The sequence below is a fragment of the Xiphophorus couchianus genome, chromosome 17 (genome assembly GCF_001444195.1).
Source record: "Xiphophorus couchianus chromosome 17, X_couchianus-1.0, whole genome shotgun sequence".
Classification (NCBI taxonomy): Eukaryota; Metazoa; Chordata; class Actinopteri; order Cyprinodontiformes; family Poeciliidae; genus Xiphophorus; species Xiphophorus couchianus.
The window spans coordinates 14998180-15015720 of NC_040244.1; the positions used below are offsets into that span (position 1 = coordinate 14998180).

Genomic DNA, 17541 nt, shown 5'->3' on the forward strand with positions numbered 1-17541 from the left:
TTTTTAAAAGGTTTACAGTTAGCATGTAGCTTCAGCACATCTCTTTCAAATTCAAACATTTCACTCATTTTATAAGCATCTTTTGTCGTTTTAGTGGCGCGCTTAATTTAACCCAACACTTTCCATTTTCACTTCAGATTTGTTTTTTCACCAAATAGTGAAAAGGTGGAATCCGCAGTGTGTGAATTTGTGTAATTAACGTAGCCGGTGAAAACCAGGTGACGAGAACTGCATTGGGGTGTACTGTCTTTAAGGTGATGTGAATTAATCTTTGATCACAAGCTTATCAAACCGTCCGGATTTTCATTTTGTTTCATCAGTGCGGTGAACAACGTGACTACGGCGCCTTCCTGGCACGCGATTCCACTGGAGCCGTTTCTTTCCTTCGTGTGAGCCTGGTGAGTGCCAGGGGTGGATGTTCAGGTGTAATGCGATGACCCACAAAAGCTCGCGTTGATAGCTTTCCGGCCGGGAAGTCCGTGCAAAAATTGTGAATAATTTATGCGTCTCGGACCAAAAATAGAAGATGCAACGGACAGGAAAAGATGCTGTCGGTGAGCGAGAGAAGAGCAAACATGGTGTCAACACGAGAAGAAGGGAAAAAAGACCATTTTAATAAAAAAAAAAAAAAATAGAAAAGAAAAGAAAACAGCAGATTTGAAAACATATGCAGATGGAAGGAGAGCTAGCCGCTTGAAACAACAAAATGTTAGTCTAATGCTGGGCCTGTAGATATGGGGATGAGGAAAGCTCTGCTGGTGCAAACTGCATTATTTACAGCCACCGCCTTTCCAAAGTGGACAAAGTGGAAAGTTATTTTAAGCCATCAAATGACAGCCTCTTGAATGTTTTCATATCTGCCTGCTAAGTCTGAAACATGCCTTACTTTTGTTTACTTTAACAAAAGATTTCTAAAATGATAATAATAATTTAAAAAATCGAAGTAACCCTGTAAAATGGCTATGATATACAATAGATAATAATAATAAATCGTTTTGTGACATGTCTCCTGTTCTTTTTAGCTGAGAAACCACTGTTCTGGGGGAGAATATGAAAAATTAAAAAGCTGCAGAAGCCTGGCTGCGTAATTGTGCACATCAAGGGACTCTTTGCTGAAGCACCTTTTCGAATCACTTCCAGCAGTTTTCTTTGCTCAGGAGGCTACCTAGCATCTTGACTCGCCAATATCTCCCAAGTCCCAACAGCAAAAGTTCCCCAAAATCTACCAGATTGAGAGAAACCCTGAGCTCCACAGCTGTTCTGTCAGATTTAACTCTGGACTTTGGTTAGGCCAGTCCAAAGCCTTAAGTCTGGTGGAGTCACTTTTTGGATTTATGAAGTTAGGACTAAAACCAAACTTCCTCCTCATCTCCAGGTTCCTGTTAGACAGCTGAAGGTCAAGGGTCAAAGCTGATTAGTGTTTAGGACTGCTCATGATTTCATTCAATTTATTCTGAACTCCTTCAGAATAAAAGTAACCCCAGATCCTGATGCTGCCACCCTCATATTTCAGGTGAAGCATTGTGTTCTCTTTTTGTTGTTGTTGTTGTTGTTGCAATGAGTAACTCCTCATTTCCTAAACAACCATGGCAAAACACACATCCTGTGGTCGTGGAAAAGACGTTAGTCTGTTTAAGAAGGGTCAAATCATTGGCATGCATCAAGCAGAGAAAACATCTAAGGAGATTGCAGAAACTACTAGAATTGGGTTAAGAACTGTCCAACGCATCATTAAAAACTGGAAGGATGGTGGGGAACCATCGTCTTCCAGGAAGAAATGTGGTCAGAAAAAAATCCTGAATGATCTGTGATCGGCGATTACTTAAACGTTTGGTCAAATCAAATCAAAGAAAAACAACAGCAGAACTCAGGAGTATGTTTAATTGTGAACGCAAAAGCATTTCCACACGCACAATGCAAAGGGAACTCAAGTGGTTGGGATTGAACAGCTGTGTAGCCGTAAGAAAACCTCTAATCAGTAAGGCTAACCAGAAAAAAAGGCTTCAGTTTGCTAGGGAGCATAAAGATTGGACTCTGGAGGAATGGAAGAGGGTCATGCGGTCTGATGAGTCCAGATTTACCCTGTTCCAGAGTGATGGGCGCATCAGGGTAAGAAGAGAGGCAGGTGAAGTGATGCACCCATCATGCCTAGTGCCTACTGTACAAGCCTGTGGGGGCAGTGCTATGATCTGGGGTTGCTGCAGTTGGTCAGGTCTAGGTTCAGCAACATTGTGTGCCCAAAGAATGAGGTCAGCTGACTACCTGAATATACTGAATGACCAGGTTATTCCGTCAATGGATTTTGTCTTCCCAAATGGAACGGGCATATTCCAAGATGACAATGCCAGGATTCATCGGGCTCACATTGTGAAAGAGTGGTTCAGGGAGCATGAGACATCTTTTTCACACATGGATTGATCACCACAGAGTCCAGACCTTAACCCCATTGAGAATCTTTGGGATGTGCTGGAGAAGGCTTAGCGCAGTGGTCAGACTCTCCCATCATCAATACAAGATCTTGGTGAAAGATTAATGCAACACTGGATGGAAATAAATCTTGTGACACTGCAGAAGCTTATTGAAACAATGCCACAGCGAATGCGGGCTGTAATCAAAGCTAAAGGCGGTCCAACAAAATATTAGAGAGTGTGACCATTTTTTGGTGGCGACTTTTTTTTTGGCCAGGCAGTGTATGTTTCGCTTTCTCTCAAAAGGGCGTATATCATATTTACAGAGTTAAAGCAAATAAGATATATAAAGTGTGAAACATCGATTACAATCAGCTCTTCTAATGTTTTTTTTTTTCCTTTTTCAAGACAGATTGGTCCTTTACGAATGTTTTTCTCAAGTTAACAGTCTTTTGAATAATTCGTTCAAAAGAGGAACCGATTGTCTATGTGGATGATAGCATAGTGTCTGTACTGACGGAAGAATTTGATCTGTGCACAAAACATGGAAGTAAACAGCCGAACAATGAAATTCTTGTCAATTAAAAAAAAAGTGATGTATGCCCTTTTAAAAGCTGATTACTCTGCCAGTTTAGCTTGTTCACAATCATATGAGATCTAAGACACACAAGTGATGCACCCTCGGATTTACAGAGAACCTAAGCGCAGAATTAATCCATTGAATAGTCTTCATAACTTATTTATTTATAGTTTTCAAAAAAATAAGGAATCTGAAATGACTTAATTAGTATTTTAAATGTGTTTCTTTCCTTTTCATTCTAAACTGTAAATGTTCCTTCCTTCTCAGAGACTTATCATTAAATACAATCGTCAAAACAAAAACAACCTCGCATCTCGTCACCACAGGGACTATTTCCTATTTCTAAATTGTACATATTTCTACATTTAAAAAATAAAAAAATAAAAAATCAATATCTAAATAAGTATTTGTCAGAAGATGTTTACTTTTACAGCTTATTTTTCAGAAGCACGCCTGTTCCAGGTGTGATAATCGAGCATTTAAGTTGGGTCCGCTACATTTACTCAAGATGAGTCTCGGATGTAGATCACGAAGTGAGGGAGCCGTGATCCAACATCAGGGATGGTTTAAAAACCTGCTTCAACGACTCATGTTTCTCTTCAATATTTCAGAAGTAACAGTTCATTTGGTGCCGATCGGTACGTGTTCGACAGCACTGCCGTTCGGTGACAAATCTTTTACTTCTGCAGGTGGAGGAAATATTTCAGTTTTTTGGTAATAGTCACATTTTTCCCCTCCACCCCCATCAGAGCAGGTAAACTTTGGTAAGGTGCAGACATTTCTCTGATGAGTGTAACCTGACTGAATTGGGGTCAGGACTTGAACGCCGGCTGGTTCTGTAAATTCATTGGGTAGCTCGTAAAGTAACGTAAATGTTGGGAATAATCCACCCTACTTCTTTAATAAAATGTTTTTTTTTTTTCAACAAAAAAACAATTGTCATTGCTTATCATTTTCTGCACATTTCTTGAAGTGATGCTTTGGGATTTGATTTTCGACTGATAATGCCACCTGCTGGTCACAGCGTGGAAGTAACTACAATAAAAGGTTTCCCATCCTTGTTCGTCTTTTAATTTTCGACATGGCATTTCTGTATTAAAGATACTTTTTATTGGAAGTTCCAATGAAAATTAAAGTCTTATGCAAATAAAAAATACTTTAATGCCATTTCATAGCAGTTATCACAAAATATAAAAAAAATATACTTTTTGCCATCAAAACCCCTCAGACACATAAACTGCTCTGAAATAAAATTGTAAATTAAAATGTATCCATTTACTGACTGTTATTCAGACACCACTTACATTAAGCAACAACTAAAACTTATCACAATAAAAGTGCTATTTTCACTGTTTACGCTATTTTACCACATATTTCAGCTGCCTGAAATCACCTGTTCCCCATACATAACATGGGAGATAATTATTTTTCTCACAATCTCTTTAACTGTTCTTAGTCCTCTCTTCATCAGCAACAAATCTTGTGAGTTTAGTAATATTTACTCTTTATTTATCAAACTTACTTGGGGGGGAACCATATATTTTAGCCACTTGACAAAATGTGTTCCCCCTCCATGACATGGGACTTAATTGTTTTTTCACAAACTCTTTAACTATGTTGATTCCTCTCTTCGTCAATAAGACATGGTTGTTTGGGTGTTTGTTCTTCCAATTAATAACTGACATATTAATCATACTAATACAAATCTAAACACATTATAACTATGAACTTCAGTACGCTCTATTTTAGTGCAGAATTTCACATCATTTTTCACATCTTTTGGAAATAAAAATGAGTTCCGATTGTTTTCAGCTCCCTCACTGCACAAACGTAAAATCTCACCAAGTAGTTTTGGTCCAGTTTGTTGTGCAAACATCTTAGTACATTTAAGATAAGACACAACTAAATTATGAGTAACTTTTCAGGAACATATAGGAGCTTGTTTTAATTCCTTAATATGGATGGAAAAAATATTAGTTCCATTGGCAGATTATTTCACTTATAACTGGAGAAAAATGTTTTGTTTTAAGTATCATATTCTGTCAATGGAACTAATAATTCTTCAGCAATTTTAAGGAATTATTTACTTAAACAAGCTTCTATGTCTTGCTTAAAAGTTGCTTATTGGTCTGTTTTGTCTTATTTTAAGTGTACTAAGATATTTTCACTAGAAACTGGACAAAAAAAATACTTGGTAAAATTTTGCCTTCAAAATTCAACTTTACTGATCCCAAAGGGAAATTAAATGTTGTTCTAAACTCATATAGATTGGGTTAATGATAACATTACCCAAACCACGAATTTCAGTGATTATATTCAAACTAATCAAACTCAATTTCTCAGAAAATAATCCTAAATAATAACTAATTAAAACGGCTTTTAAACACAGAAATAGTCTAATTATGGTAAGGCTGAAAGCTGCGAAAGTGACTCAACAGGCTGTTGCTAGGTAACCAAAGAATGAGTGAGTTGCTAGGTTACCAAAGAGTGAGAACATTATTTGATTCCACCAACCTTGCTTAGCTAGAGAGAGGTTGTCCATTTTCATATCCAGTGAGCGGATAATGGCCAGAAAGAGAGTCGGACTTGGTGGCTTCCTATATGCATCAGCTGGGTCAACCAGTCAGCCCGTTTCCCCTTTTTCTGTTTTTGGGCACAATGTTTCCGTTTGACCGTTGGCCCTCGCACCCAGCTGTGCCAGTCCATTGTCCTCAAGAGCCGCTGTCTCCCAAGTGTGGATTTAAGCCTTGGTGATATGTTACCAGCTCAACTGTCTTCTATAGCCATCAGCTAAGCCGAGCTGCATTCAGCCATAAAATTCGTTTTTATTCAGACTTCAGCAGTTTTCTAGTTGTTCTGCTGAGGTAGTGACATCAATTTGTGACATCAATTTGTGACATCACACAAATTGATGTCACAAAGAGTGATGCACACTTTGCATCACAACGCTGCACTCTTGAACTCTACGGTCATAACCATTGCAGAAGAAAGAGAGAGAGGAAGTAGAAGGATTGTATCCGAACAAGAGATTGACAACGAAAGCATTTCAAGATAATAATAAAGGAACAGCTTTTGGATTTGTTCAGACTAAACAGATTAACAATGAATCAGAGCAGTAAAGCGTCGTGTTCTGATTCTGACCAACAGACTTCAGCTAGAGAGACTCAGAAGGAGCTGAGCAACGAGGAGCTGAAGATAAAAGTTGTCAACATGGAAAAAGCTACACATGATAAAGACAAGCTGCTTCAGGAGAAAGATGAGGAATTAAAAAAACTGCTCGACATAAACAGAGCTTTAAAGGAGGATAACGACATACTGGAGCAGAAAACCACCGACTTGGATCTGAAAAACGTTGTCCTGGAGAAGGAAAAGACCGCCTTAGAAAAGGAAAAAAATAACCTGAAGCAGGAGAACACCACCCTGGAGACGGAAAAGACTGCTCTGCAGCAGAAAATCACCACCCTGGGGCGGAAATACACTGCCTTGGCAAAGGAAAACAATGACCTGAAGGAGGAAAACTTCTTTTTCAACCAGGTGAACACCATCTTGGAGAAGGAAAACACCTTATTCAAGCAGGAAAGACCCTCAATTGAGACGAAAATGAACACCCTGGAGCAGGACAACATCGCCCTGAAGCAGGAAAACACCACCCTGCTGCAGAAAAACACAGCCTTGGAAAAGAGAAAAAAAGTCCTGAAGAAGGAAAACTCAGTTTTCAGACAGGTAAACATCATCTTGGAGTCGGAAAACATCTACTATGAGCAGAGAAGAACCTCCCTTGAGGAGAGATGCACCTACTTAGAGAAGGTAAACACCAACCTGAAGCAGAGGATCACAGCTCTGAATCAAAAAAGCACTGCATTGGAGGATATAATCACAGCCTTGGAGAAGGAAAAAGCCGCCCTGGAGGAGAAAAGCACTGTCTTTGAGAATATGAGCACTGACCTGCAGCTTAAAGTGGTAGAGCTGAGCCATTGCCTGAGGGTCAGAATGGAACAGCTGAACCAGCAGCCATCAGAGGAAACCCACGAAGACATCCCATCAGTTTCAGACCAGCCACAGGTGCAGCCGCCTGTATTGAGTCGTGTGATCGGAGGCTTCTCCAATAAACTTCTGAAAATGTGTATTGACACTCTCAGGTATTGGTATGAAAGATTGAAGTTCTAAATAAAGCAGTGTCATGAGGGCTCCAAGCTTTAATCGATGGCAGAAAAGCTTGAGGACAACAGGACTGCGGTGTCAGGGGAAGCTTGACACTTGGGGGCTGATGGCGGAAGAGCTTAACGCTTGAAAGATGTTGGCAGGAGAGTTTGAGGCCCGCAGGACTGCGGTGCCACGGGAACTTGAGGCCATCGAATTCTGGTCTCCTTTGTCGCCAGATCATAGAGTTATATTATGAACTCTAGTTTTGTTTTTATTTTAGTTAGGCGTCAGATGAGGTGCTTGGGGCTAGCAGTGTCTCCTGGCCTGCCTCCAGGGCTTTGTAGCGAGCCCCGTTGGTCTCCAGGCTGACCTCCAGGGCTTCGTAACGAGTCCTGTTTGTCTCCCGGACTGCCTTCGGGGTTTCATAACAAGTCTTGTTGGTTTCCGGGCTGACCTCAGGGATTAGTAGCGAGTCCTGTCGGTCTCGCAGCCTGCCTCCAGGGGTTCGTAACGAGTCCTGTCAGTCATAGCGAGTCCCGTCGGTCTCCAGGCTGACCTCCAGGGCTTCATAGCGAGTCCTGTCGGTCTCCAGGCTGACCTCCAGGGCTTCGTAACGAGTCCTGTTTGTCTCCCGGACTGCCTTCGGGGTTTCATAACAAGTCTTGTTGGTTTCCGGGCTGACCTCAGGGATTAGTAGCGAGTCCTGTCGGTCTCGCAGCCTGCCTCCAGGGGTTCGTAACGAGTCCTGTCAGTCATAGCGAGTCCTGTCGGTCTCCAGGCTGACCTCCAGGGCTTCATAGCGAGTCCTGTCGGTCTCCAGGCTGACCTCCAGGGCTTCATAGCGAGTCCCGTTGGTCTCCAGGCTGACCTCCAGGGCTTCATAGCGAGTCCCGTTGGTCTCCAGGCTGACCTCCAGGGCTTCATAGCGAGTCCTGTCGGTCTCGCAGCCTGCCTCCAGGGGTTCGTGGCAAGTCCCGTTGGTCTCCCGGCTGATCTCCAGGGCTTCATAGCGAGTCCTGTCGGCTGGGCCGGATTTTAGCAGGGGCTTACCGGGGCTGCAGCCCGGGGCCCCGGCATTTCGGGGGCCCCGAAGGATGTTTTATAATTTTGTGAATGGATAGTGTCAGAATTTAATCAATGACTACGATGATTTTGCCAGCACCGATGAAAAATGTTCCAATTTGTTCTGGCAAACGTCCATCTTGAATGCTTGCTTGTTATTGGTCCACTTTTGACGCATCTTACGCATTGGGGAGGAGGAGCGTCAAGGGAATATTATTTTACAATGGCGGACAACAGAAAATATGACAGCGGAGCGCAGAAAAGAAGGAAGAGAAAAGAAAAAGAGCATCGCGCCAAACAAAATGCCTAAACTGACAGGCTTTTTTCAACCTGTTAGCGGAGATGGAGCAGAAACATCATTATCCGCCGCTCCTCGAACCCTTAGCTATGCTAACACCGGCACTAAGATCCAGCCAGAACCTTTAACCGTGACTGAGTCGGTGGCTGGACTGGCGTCTGTGGAGTCAGAGTCGGTGGAAGCGGGATCTTCTTCCGCAGATGGAAAGACGACTGTGGATCCGTCCAGTACCGATCCGGCGCATTGGGGGGAAATTGACGAGTCCGTGCGAGCTTACTGGGCTGAGCGAGGACCGGAGAGCTGTCAAAATATGAATGTTGGCTTTCAAGCATCAGAACCGGGTATACAAGCATCAAAAGCGTCACTTCTCCAAATCTCACTTTAAACGCAAGATGTTAAATGGTGAGTACATCGAAAGACCGTGGCTGCTCTACTCTCCATCCACCGGAGCTGCATTTTGTTTTGCATGCCGCATTTTCAGCAATGCTAATACTCAGTCAAACTTTGAGACTGGTTTCAGTGACTGGAAGCAGCAACTGAACGCATGAGAGAGCATGAAAACAGCGAACATCGTAGAAAAGCAACGCTGACATATGTTTCACTTGCAGCAGCCAGCGGGAGGATAGACACAGAACTGCAGAAACAATTTGAATCAGAGTGTTCATATTGGACTGAAGTGTTGAGAAGAGTTGTGTCTGTTGTCAAGTTTTTAGCAGAGAGGGACTGGCTCTGAGAGGAGCCAGTGACACATTTGGAAGAACTGATAATGGGAATTATCTGGGAATACTGGAGTTAATCAGCGAGTTTGATCCTTTTCTGAAGTCTCACATAGAGAAATATGGAAATGCAGGTTCAGGGAAACCCTCCTATCTTTCTTCCCAAACATGTGAGGAATTTATTCAGCTGATGGGTGATCGTGTTCTATCAGAAATAGTGAGTGAAGTAAAAATGGCAAAGTTTCAAACTTTTCAGGGTTGAGTATTGTTTTCTTATTTGGTTTACGTTTGAGTAAATGTAGGTCGTGTTTGTGGTTCGAGTTCCTACAAAGAAGTTGAATGCAAAAGTGTCATTAATAAATGGAAATCTGTATTTTGTTCTTTGTGTTTTTCAAGATGTTCTCTGTAAAAACCTTGGTCTAGAAGATGAAAATTGTTCATCTGCTTTTATTGAGAACCAGGGGCTGTAAAAAATCCTTCAGAGGGCAGCACTTTGGACTTACCTGGGTCAGGATATTTTCTGAAAACTACAGTATCTCTTTTTTCCAGAAGATATTGTTTATATCCATGTTCTGTCTGACTGGCAGAGAAGCACTTTTTTGACATTTATTTCCTCCACTATTTACCAAGAACTTTAAAACCAAAGAAAAAGTTTGAGTTTTGATATATTCCACTTGTACTTATATGGACTCGTAAATGCTGGTGACATTTGTAGAAATATTGTTTTACTAGCTTTGCTTTGTAAAAGTATATTTGAGCATTGCACCTTCTTGCACTCAATCTGTTTTATAGTTTGTGTTGAAGTCCAGGCAACAATAACTATTCAGTGATTTTATTTTGTGATGCAAGCATCATATTCTAGTTTCAACCCCAACATGTGGTTTAGTCTTTCTAGAAAAGAGTTCAGAGTTGTTTGTAGTTTGTGACAACTGGCTTATTAAAGTTGTAAGTTGTCAAAACTTACTGTTCGGTCATTTTCTGCTCATCCTCTAAAACAAAACACATACAAAATATATATGTATGTAGAATCATGTCATTACTGAGACTAGAATGTACAAAGCAGAAATCATCCCTCTGTTTCAAGATTCTCATTTATTACTGTTAACATAAATGAGTTTACAAAGCATCTGTTTAATTGGATAGTTAGCCTAGCTTATGAAGACTTTTAAAAAATCAAAACAGAAATGAGAACTTTTCTGAGGAATTAGTGACAATATTTAACTTTGGTAAAGCTAGCTGACATAAAGCTGGACGTTAAGACGGTTTTAAAATCCTAACGTGTGAAGTCAGGATGTCTCTTACAAATATCTAGTTACAACTGAAACCGTTGCCACTGTTATGCAAATAACATCAGTTCTATTTTGCATGTGATGAATGTCTGTTTTACACAGAACTGAAATGGAGGAACATCTACTGGAAGAGAAGGCTGGTGTAACCAGCACAGTGACATCCCCGGAAGAGGTTTGTTATTAAAACTTTTGGGAAACTGAGTGCTACTTTAATAGTCTTTCTGCATTTAGTTTGAATGTTCTCTCTGTGCATGCGTGGGATTTCTCTGTGCACTCTGGCGTCATGCCACACTTCAAACACATGACATCTATTTTAATTTGGGTTCTCTGAATTGCTATAAGTTTGATGGTGTGTGTGTGTGTGTGTGTGTGTGTGCCTTGTTGTTTGTCCTGTATGTTTCTTTGTTGCAATGGGACTGGTTTTACCTGACCTAACGAAACCCAAATGTTTATGTTAGCTTACAAAAGAGGTCTGAAACCTTTTGTAACCTTTTGGACTGTAAAGATGATTCTTTACAGTCCGAAGAACCATCTTTGCCTTGAGTCCAGATAATCAAAAAAAACAACACATTTTTAGAGCCACAAATGTTACATGACTTGTCACTTTGATAAACATTTAACTATAGAAAATCTGTTGTCATTTCAAAGAACCACCATTCTATTTCTTTTTTGGGATTTAAACAAAATAATGTTAGGATCCTGGGTTGTTTGGTTGGGTTTTATTTATTTCTGTTCCTCTTCTTTTATTTGCAGGAGCTGGTGTTTTTGTTTTACTCTGGTTTGGTACTTTCTTAATTATTCTAGTTTCACTATTTCGTTTTTCTTATTTTGGTTACATCAATCTTGTTTCTGTAATTCATTCCTTTCTTAGTTATTCTAGTTTATTATGTCTCGCCATGTTAGATTCATTTAGTCCCCAGCGTTCTGTTAAGAAAAATGATTAATTTTAGTGCTTAATACAGTTAATCTACGACATGCGTAACAGTTATATTCAATACTCTTATTTGGAACAGGTTTCGTCTGAGATGTGGTAAGGAGCTGAATAAGCAGGCCTAAGCAGGGCCCTTTTCCTCCCCCGCTGGCAGAGTTAGGGTTAGGGTTAGGGTTATCAGAGATCAGAGATTTTACCCCCAACAACAGTTTTAATCAAGAGACTACCCCGCCCAAATCGTCACACAATAACCTTTCCCCAAGAACCTGTTCAGCTCTTCCCTCTTCAGCTGCAGGTGCAAGGTCTGTTTTCCTGAGCTGACGCACAAACTAACCCACTGCTTGGAGGAACTAACCTTCCTCCCGGATTCACAGACATCCCTGTCCTGTCCAAGTTCTCAAATGATTCATGATTAATGCATTTTATTTTTTACACCACAAAATCCTACTTTCTAAACAGAAATGTGTAGGCTTCTATGGATTTAAGGGATACACAATACATCGGTATCGGCCGATGTTGATCATTATTTTTATTGGCATTGGTACGATAAGTAAAATTGGGTCAATAGGAACAACAGTTGTTATTGTTGCTGTTTGTGTTTCAGGGATTTTTACACAGTGTCCAAAGTGTTGGGGGAAAATAAAGAATATATTTGATATCTGGAAATATCGTCTATCAGTGCATCCCTCATGGTTAGAATAATTCTACACACCTTTGTTTAAACGTCAAGTACAAACATCAATGTAAATCAGAAATAAGTCGTGGAACGAAGAGAAGCTCTTAAAGTGTAACGTTAACAGCTGGTCTGCATTTTGTTTCTGTAGAAATGGAGTTAATATTTCAAATGCGATGCCGAAGTTTTGGCATTCACCTCGAGAAAAACAGCTTTAAAAATAAAATAAAATAAAATAGAATAAAAATCAAAGACCAGGTGTACTCCAAGTGAAACACTCACTTTCAGAACAATTCATGTCAAATCATGTTCTGCACTCAAAACGTCAGACAGTCTTCTGATCTTACTGACCAGGCGAAGAAACACAGTCAATCTGTCATGATGAGCAGTAAAGCGATACGTTTGTACAGAGGAGCCAGAATGACTAATATCAGCAGTTTATCTGCCTGGATGTTCACAACAGCAATCTGCCGCTCTGACAATATCAGCCTAAACCTCTGTGTGACATCTTAGAACCTGCTGAATACCGTTACATAATCCAAAAACCCACTGACTGCACTGCATATGTTCACGTGTTTGATATTCTGCTAATCTGTCTGCAAGCTTCTTTCTGCCTGTGTTTATAAAGAAAGTGAAGGATTTGAGGTAGATCTGGCTTTCGTTTTGTTGCTAAGGCTCAATAAACTAAATTAAATGTGTATTTTCATTTCTTATTGATTCAGTACTGAAATAACTTATAAAACCCGAATAAAAAGGACATGGTCACTTACTAGCAGAATAAGTTTCTTTGAGACAGTAATAAGTTTTTTGTTTTGAAACAAAAAAACTATATACTTTTATTGTATTAAATGCCTTTTTATTTATTTATTGTCTTTTACTAGTATGGAAATGCAACTTTTCTAATCTCTGGGCAAAGAGTAGTCATCTCTTGGAGTATTCAAACCTTTGCCATTCGTATTAGCATTAAGTAGTATGCTAGCTCTTCTTTAAAACTAAGGAGAGATATTTGTTCTTTATTTCGTCTATGGCACTGCAGTGTTCAAATCCAACATTCAATTTCATTTGAACTTAATATTTAAAAAAAAAGAAATCCTGTCTGCTAATTTTCCCCAGAAATGCGCTTTTCTTTGCAGACGATCACCTTCGATTCTACTTAATGAAAATCAGAAAAGTATAGTTTTGACAATAAGTCAAAAATATTTACACACGTTTGAATTTGGAAAGCAGTTCCAAGTGGAGACAGAATAGAGAACTGAAAGTGATGCCTCGTAAAGTTACCTTATTTCAAAGTAAACCTGGAATATGACTTTGGGTACAACTGAGCTACATCAACACCTTTCTCGATTTACTCAGTGCTCCAGTGAACTGGCAGAAAATCAAGTGTATTAAATGGATAAAATGTGGAAAACAATGCATTTCTGAGTTTACTTTCAAAGTCTTTTCTGGTGAGATTTAAGCCAACTGTCCTTTTAAAGACATGTTCTTGATTTTGGGGTGATGGAAAATGTTTGGCTGCACAGTTTGTTCTCACAAACATCAGACGTTTTCTAATGTCAAAATTGACGTCTTAAGATTTTCCAAGATGGGAAATAGTCTCAGTGGACCCCCTCACATCCCCAGGTTAAGTTTCACTAACATTCAGTGAAACAATATTGTGATATACTTCTTCACTAATTTATAAAAGGTGGTCAAGACAGGACTTTCTCTGTCTCTGGGACAGACTGGACAATGACACAAATCCTAAAAGCTGTCGCCTGGTGAGTCCAGGTCTATTTGGTTCCACAGTGATTGGAACATTAGGGCCAAGAAGACTGCTAGGTGAAAAAATTCACCCAGGAGGACGATTCGGCACTGCTAAACCTAGTACAGGTCAAGGTTCATTCAATGTGATGAATGTCCACGTTGTTCCACCAATAGATTTCTTTCTGCCTTGGAAGTGAAAACATTTTCTGAGATAATAATTCTAGGATTAATCATGTGTTAAATTGTGAAGAGCGGTTGAATCTTTGGGATTAATGCGAGAAAAGTTGAGTCATTTCCAGCTTCATCTCGATTCCATGCCTCGATCGAGACTTCCTTGCTCAAATCTGCTTCAACGTCAGGTCAAACCAAGTCCACCCATTACTCTCACTAAGCCTTTAATTACAGGAACATTAAGGAGATCTCAGGGTCTTGCTGCTTCACAGCTGGGGTCTGTAGACAGGAAAAAAAAATCTCCTTTGATTGAATACAGCCTTAAAAACTTGCTTTCTGCACACCGCCTGGGTCTAAAGCGGCTGACTGCGACTCCCGCTGTGACAAAGCCTCAGGATGATGAGGTCAGGATGATGGAAAGGATTGGAAGGCCAGCGGGTAGTGGCCTGATGCAAATCAGAGGAGCTCCTGGGAAAGCATCCTCAACAAGAAAATACCACGTTAGGTGTTCTTGAGAGCTGTTTGTTGATCGCAAACGTAATAAAAGACATGCTGTTCCAACGGTCGATTGATGCATTGGAGATCTCTCTTCAGAAATGCTTGTGAAGAGACACGTGTGATGGAGAAATGGAAGAAGATTTTAGAACCAGAGGCTGCTGTTGTAGTCTCTAACATCTTGAATACCAAACACAGAACTGTCTGTTAATCGGTCGTCTGAGGATTTGGGTGAAGATCCTGGCTTTGAGTGACTCCATGCAGCTTTGACACTGATTTGGAAGGCAATCAGCTGCATCAGATTAGACCTAGACAGCCAGACGTGGGGTAACACATGTAGAGGAAGGCGGGGGACTTTTCTTACCTCTCCACTTGTTCCTTTCTAGACTAAGAAGTCTCCTCAGCCCAGGAGGTAAATCACTTCTGACAGTCTCGGATTCAGGAGAGACGTGAGACGAGGAATGCCACATCTGTAGTTCCATTCCTCGTCTCTAGATGTGAATCTCTTGAATGGATTTTTCTTGTGGTTGTTGTGGTTGTCCCTGTTGCTCATACACACCTTTTCTTTCCACTCAACGTTAAACCTTTTTCACACTATTCTACTTGTCTGAGGTGTTGTATTGTGGGTTTTCATTTTCTACAAGCCATAATCAACAAAATTATACAGAATAAAGGCTTGAAATATTTCACTAGAGTTGAAATAAATCTGTATAATAAAATATTTTTACTGCCTGAAATACTAAGCGTTTTTGTGATATTCTATTGGCGTCTTTTGCTTTAGTTATTTGAAATGTAACCTGTAACACACAAACCTAAAAGTTCAGAAATAAATGTCTAATCGTTTGTAGAAAGAAATAAACTTGGGATGACGTTTTGAATATTCATATTCCTGTCTTTCTCTCCAATGTTTTTAGAAGTTAAAACTGGAAGTAAAACTAGCTTTCCTAGAGCAGCAATAGTCCAGAAGATAAAGAAATAAGTAAATAAATAACAAAGCAAATTTCGTTGAGATGAATTTGATGAAAGTTTTTAGCTGCCAGCAGGAACATTAGACTGGGAAAAAAAAAACGTACCTTCCTGCACTGACGCTGTTTATCCACCAGAGGGCAGTACCATTCCACTGGATACAATCCTGCATTTTGAGGCGAGATTTCTCTCTGGTTTTGGAGAACAGGTTAGAATAGATTTTCTGCTCCCGTGGTTGGATATTATGTGTGTTTTTCCTTATTTTTAAAGATGTGTTATTGTTGCCATTAGGGATTCATCTGCTAATGGCAGACGAATTCTGCCATTAGCAGATTAGTTTTGGACGTTTTCTGTTCCAAAGCAACAGAAAACTTATCAATCGATCAAATCAAAATAGAACAAACTCAGCATTTATCTCCATTCATTTTCACCATCCACTCTGACTGCTTCCTTTGCTCTGCTGCCTGGGTCAGACTTTATAAAGGGCTGACAGAGGCGGAGGCCCAGGGCGACAATTTTACGGGGCGCAGCTAAAGATTTTTATTTTCCTTTTTTTTTCCTTGAATGCGTATTTCACAAATATTGTACTGTACAATAAAATGCCAAATCATGTGAGTTGTATTAATTTAGGATTGTTATGAATTTAGCAACATTTATAAAAGATATTTGAAAATTGTGAAGTTATACAACACGGAGTTATTGGTATTGAGGACGAATTAAACCTACAATGCATCACTTCATACCTGCTGATGTATGTAGTTTCATTTTTTATAAAATCTTTAAAAAAAAAAAATCCAATGTCATGTAATAAAACTGATTACATATGTGACTGGAGCCCACATTCTTTAAATGTGGGCTCTTGATGTCACCACTGAATGTGAAAACATTGAACTTATTTCTGATTGTTAGTCCTACTGTTTTTCAATAAAATAACTGTATAAAATGTATTTTGACCATCCGTCAAACACAGATGCCACCGTATAACTGAGGTATTCTACGACAAAACAGCATCAAATCTTAAATGTAGCTGCATTTTCTTTCTGAGGAAGAATTTATTTCAGTTCTCTGCCTCCAGGTTGAAAGTTTGTAATCTTCAGCGTTTGCTTTGTCTGAATAACTTCTCAGATTTCTTGGACTATCTATATCGCAATCAAAGATCTTTTTTTTTTTGCCCAATGTACAAAAAACTTCAACAAATCCCTTCTTTGCTAAAACTGTCAACACATCTCATAATCTGACAAACTTCTCAGTTCTGCAGCAGAGCTTAAAGCCACTTTGAACTTCAAATATACCTCATTCAAACAAACTTAACTTGTAAAAATACAACAATCTTAGTCAGTGGTGTCCAAACCTCTTCAACTGCAAGTTAAAATCATGTATCTTTGAAAATGCAAAAATAATTTTGGTATAAATTCATTTTACCTGCCCAGCAATAAATGTGACATGTAATATTTTATGAAAAAAAGTAAAAAACAACAAATTATTATAAGTGGGGGGGGGGAGGGGTCAATATAAGATATAGTTGGTTTACTAACTATTTTAAACTAAGTTTTTTGTTCTTATATTTTGTTGGTTATTAAAATGTCTATAGATTCCTCTTGGCAACAAAAACAAGAACTTTCTTTTTTTCTTTTTTTTTTAAATCTTGCTGTATTTAGCAAAGTTTAATAAGTGGATCTGCTCTGGAGTAAAAAGTCACAATGTAATAACAATATTAAAATGAAAGAGGAAAAAAACACGTGTTATATCTAACATTTTCCCTTTAAGTTATAATTGTAAAAGAATATATATATGTTAATGTAATCCTAAAGTAGCGTCCATCTGCATTAGCCTAATTAATCTGGAGATCTTGCACACTGCCTTCATCAAACCTTTCCAGCCACCCTGATTGGTGAGGTCTCAGCCAATGAAGGTGGGGCAACATGGAAGCTAATTAGCATACCTATGCAGCCCGATAAAAACTCCCGCAGCTTCACCTGAGCGCCAGACCCAAGGAAGGAAAGCTGGAGGAACTTGACTAGCCCTCTCCTCTCATCTCACCTCACTGTGGAAACACGCAGGACCAG

The 17541-nt window shown here is 39.6% G+C and overlaps 2 protein-coding genes across 5 annotated transcripts in view; one reads left to right on the forward strand and one right to left on the reverse strand.

Annotated features, from left to right (window-relative positions):
- Positions 1-17541, reverse strand: part of LOC114161052 (sushi domain-containing protein 3) — a 55963-nt gene that overhangs the window by 37668 nt on the left and 754 nt on the right. The gene's annotated exons all lie outside the window — the stretch shown is intronic.
- slc13a4 (solute carrier family 13 member 4) overlaps positions 7968-17541 on the forward strand; it is a 39695-nt gene continuing 30121 nt past the window's right edge. Inside the window, exon 1 of the mRNA XM_028044080.1 lies at positions 7968-8893. Within this exon, the coding sequence (XP_027899881.1) occupies positions 8891-8893 (3 nt within the window). The 5' untranslated portion in view covers positions 7968-8890. The remainder of the gene's footprint in view (positions 8894-17541) is intronic.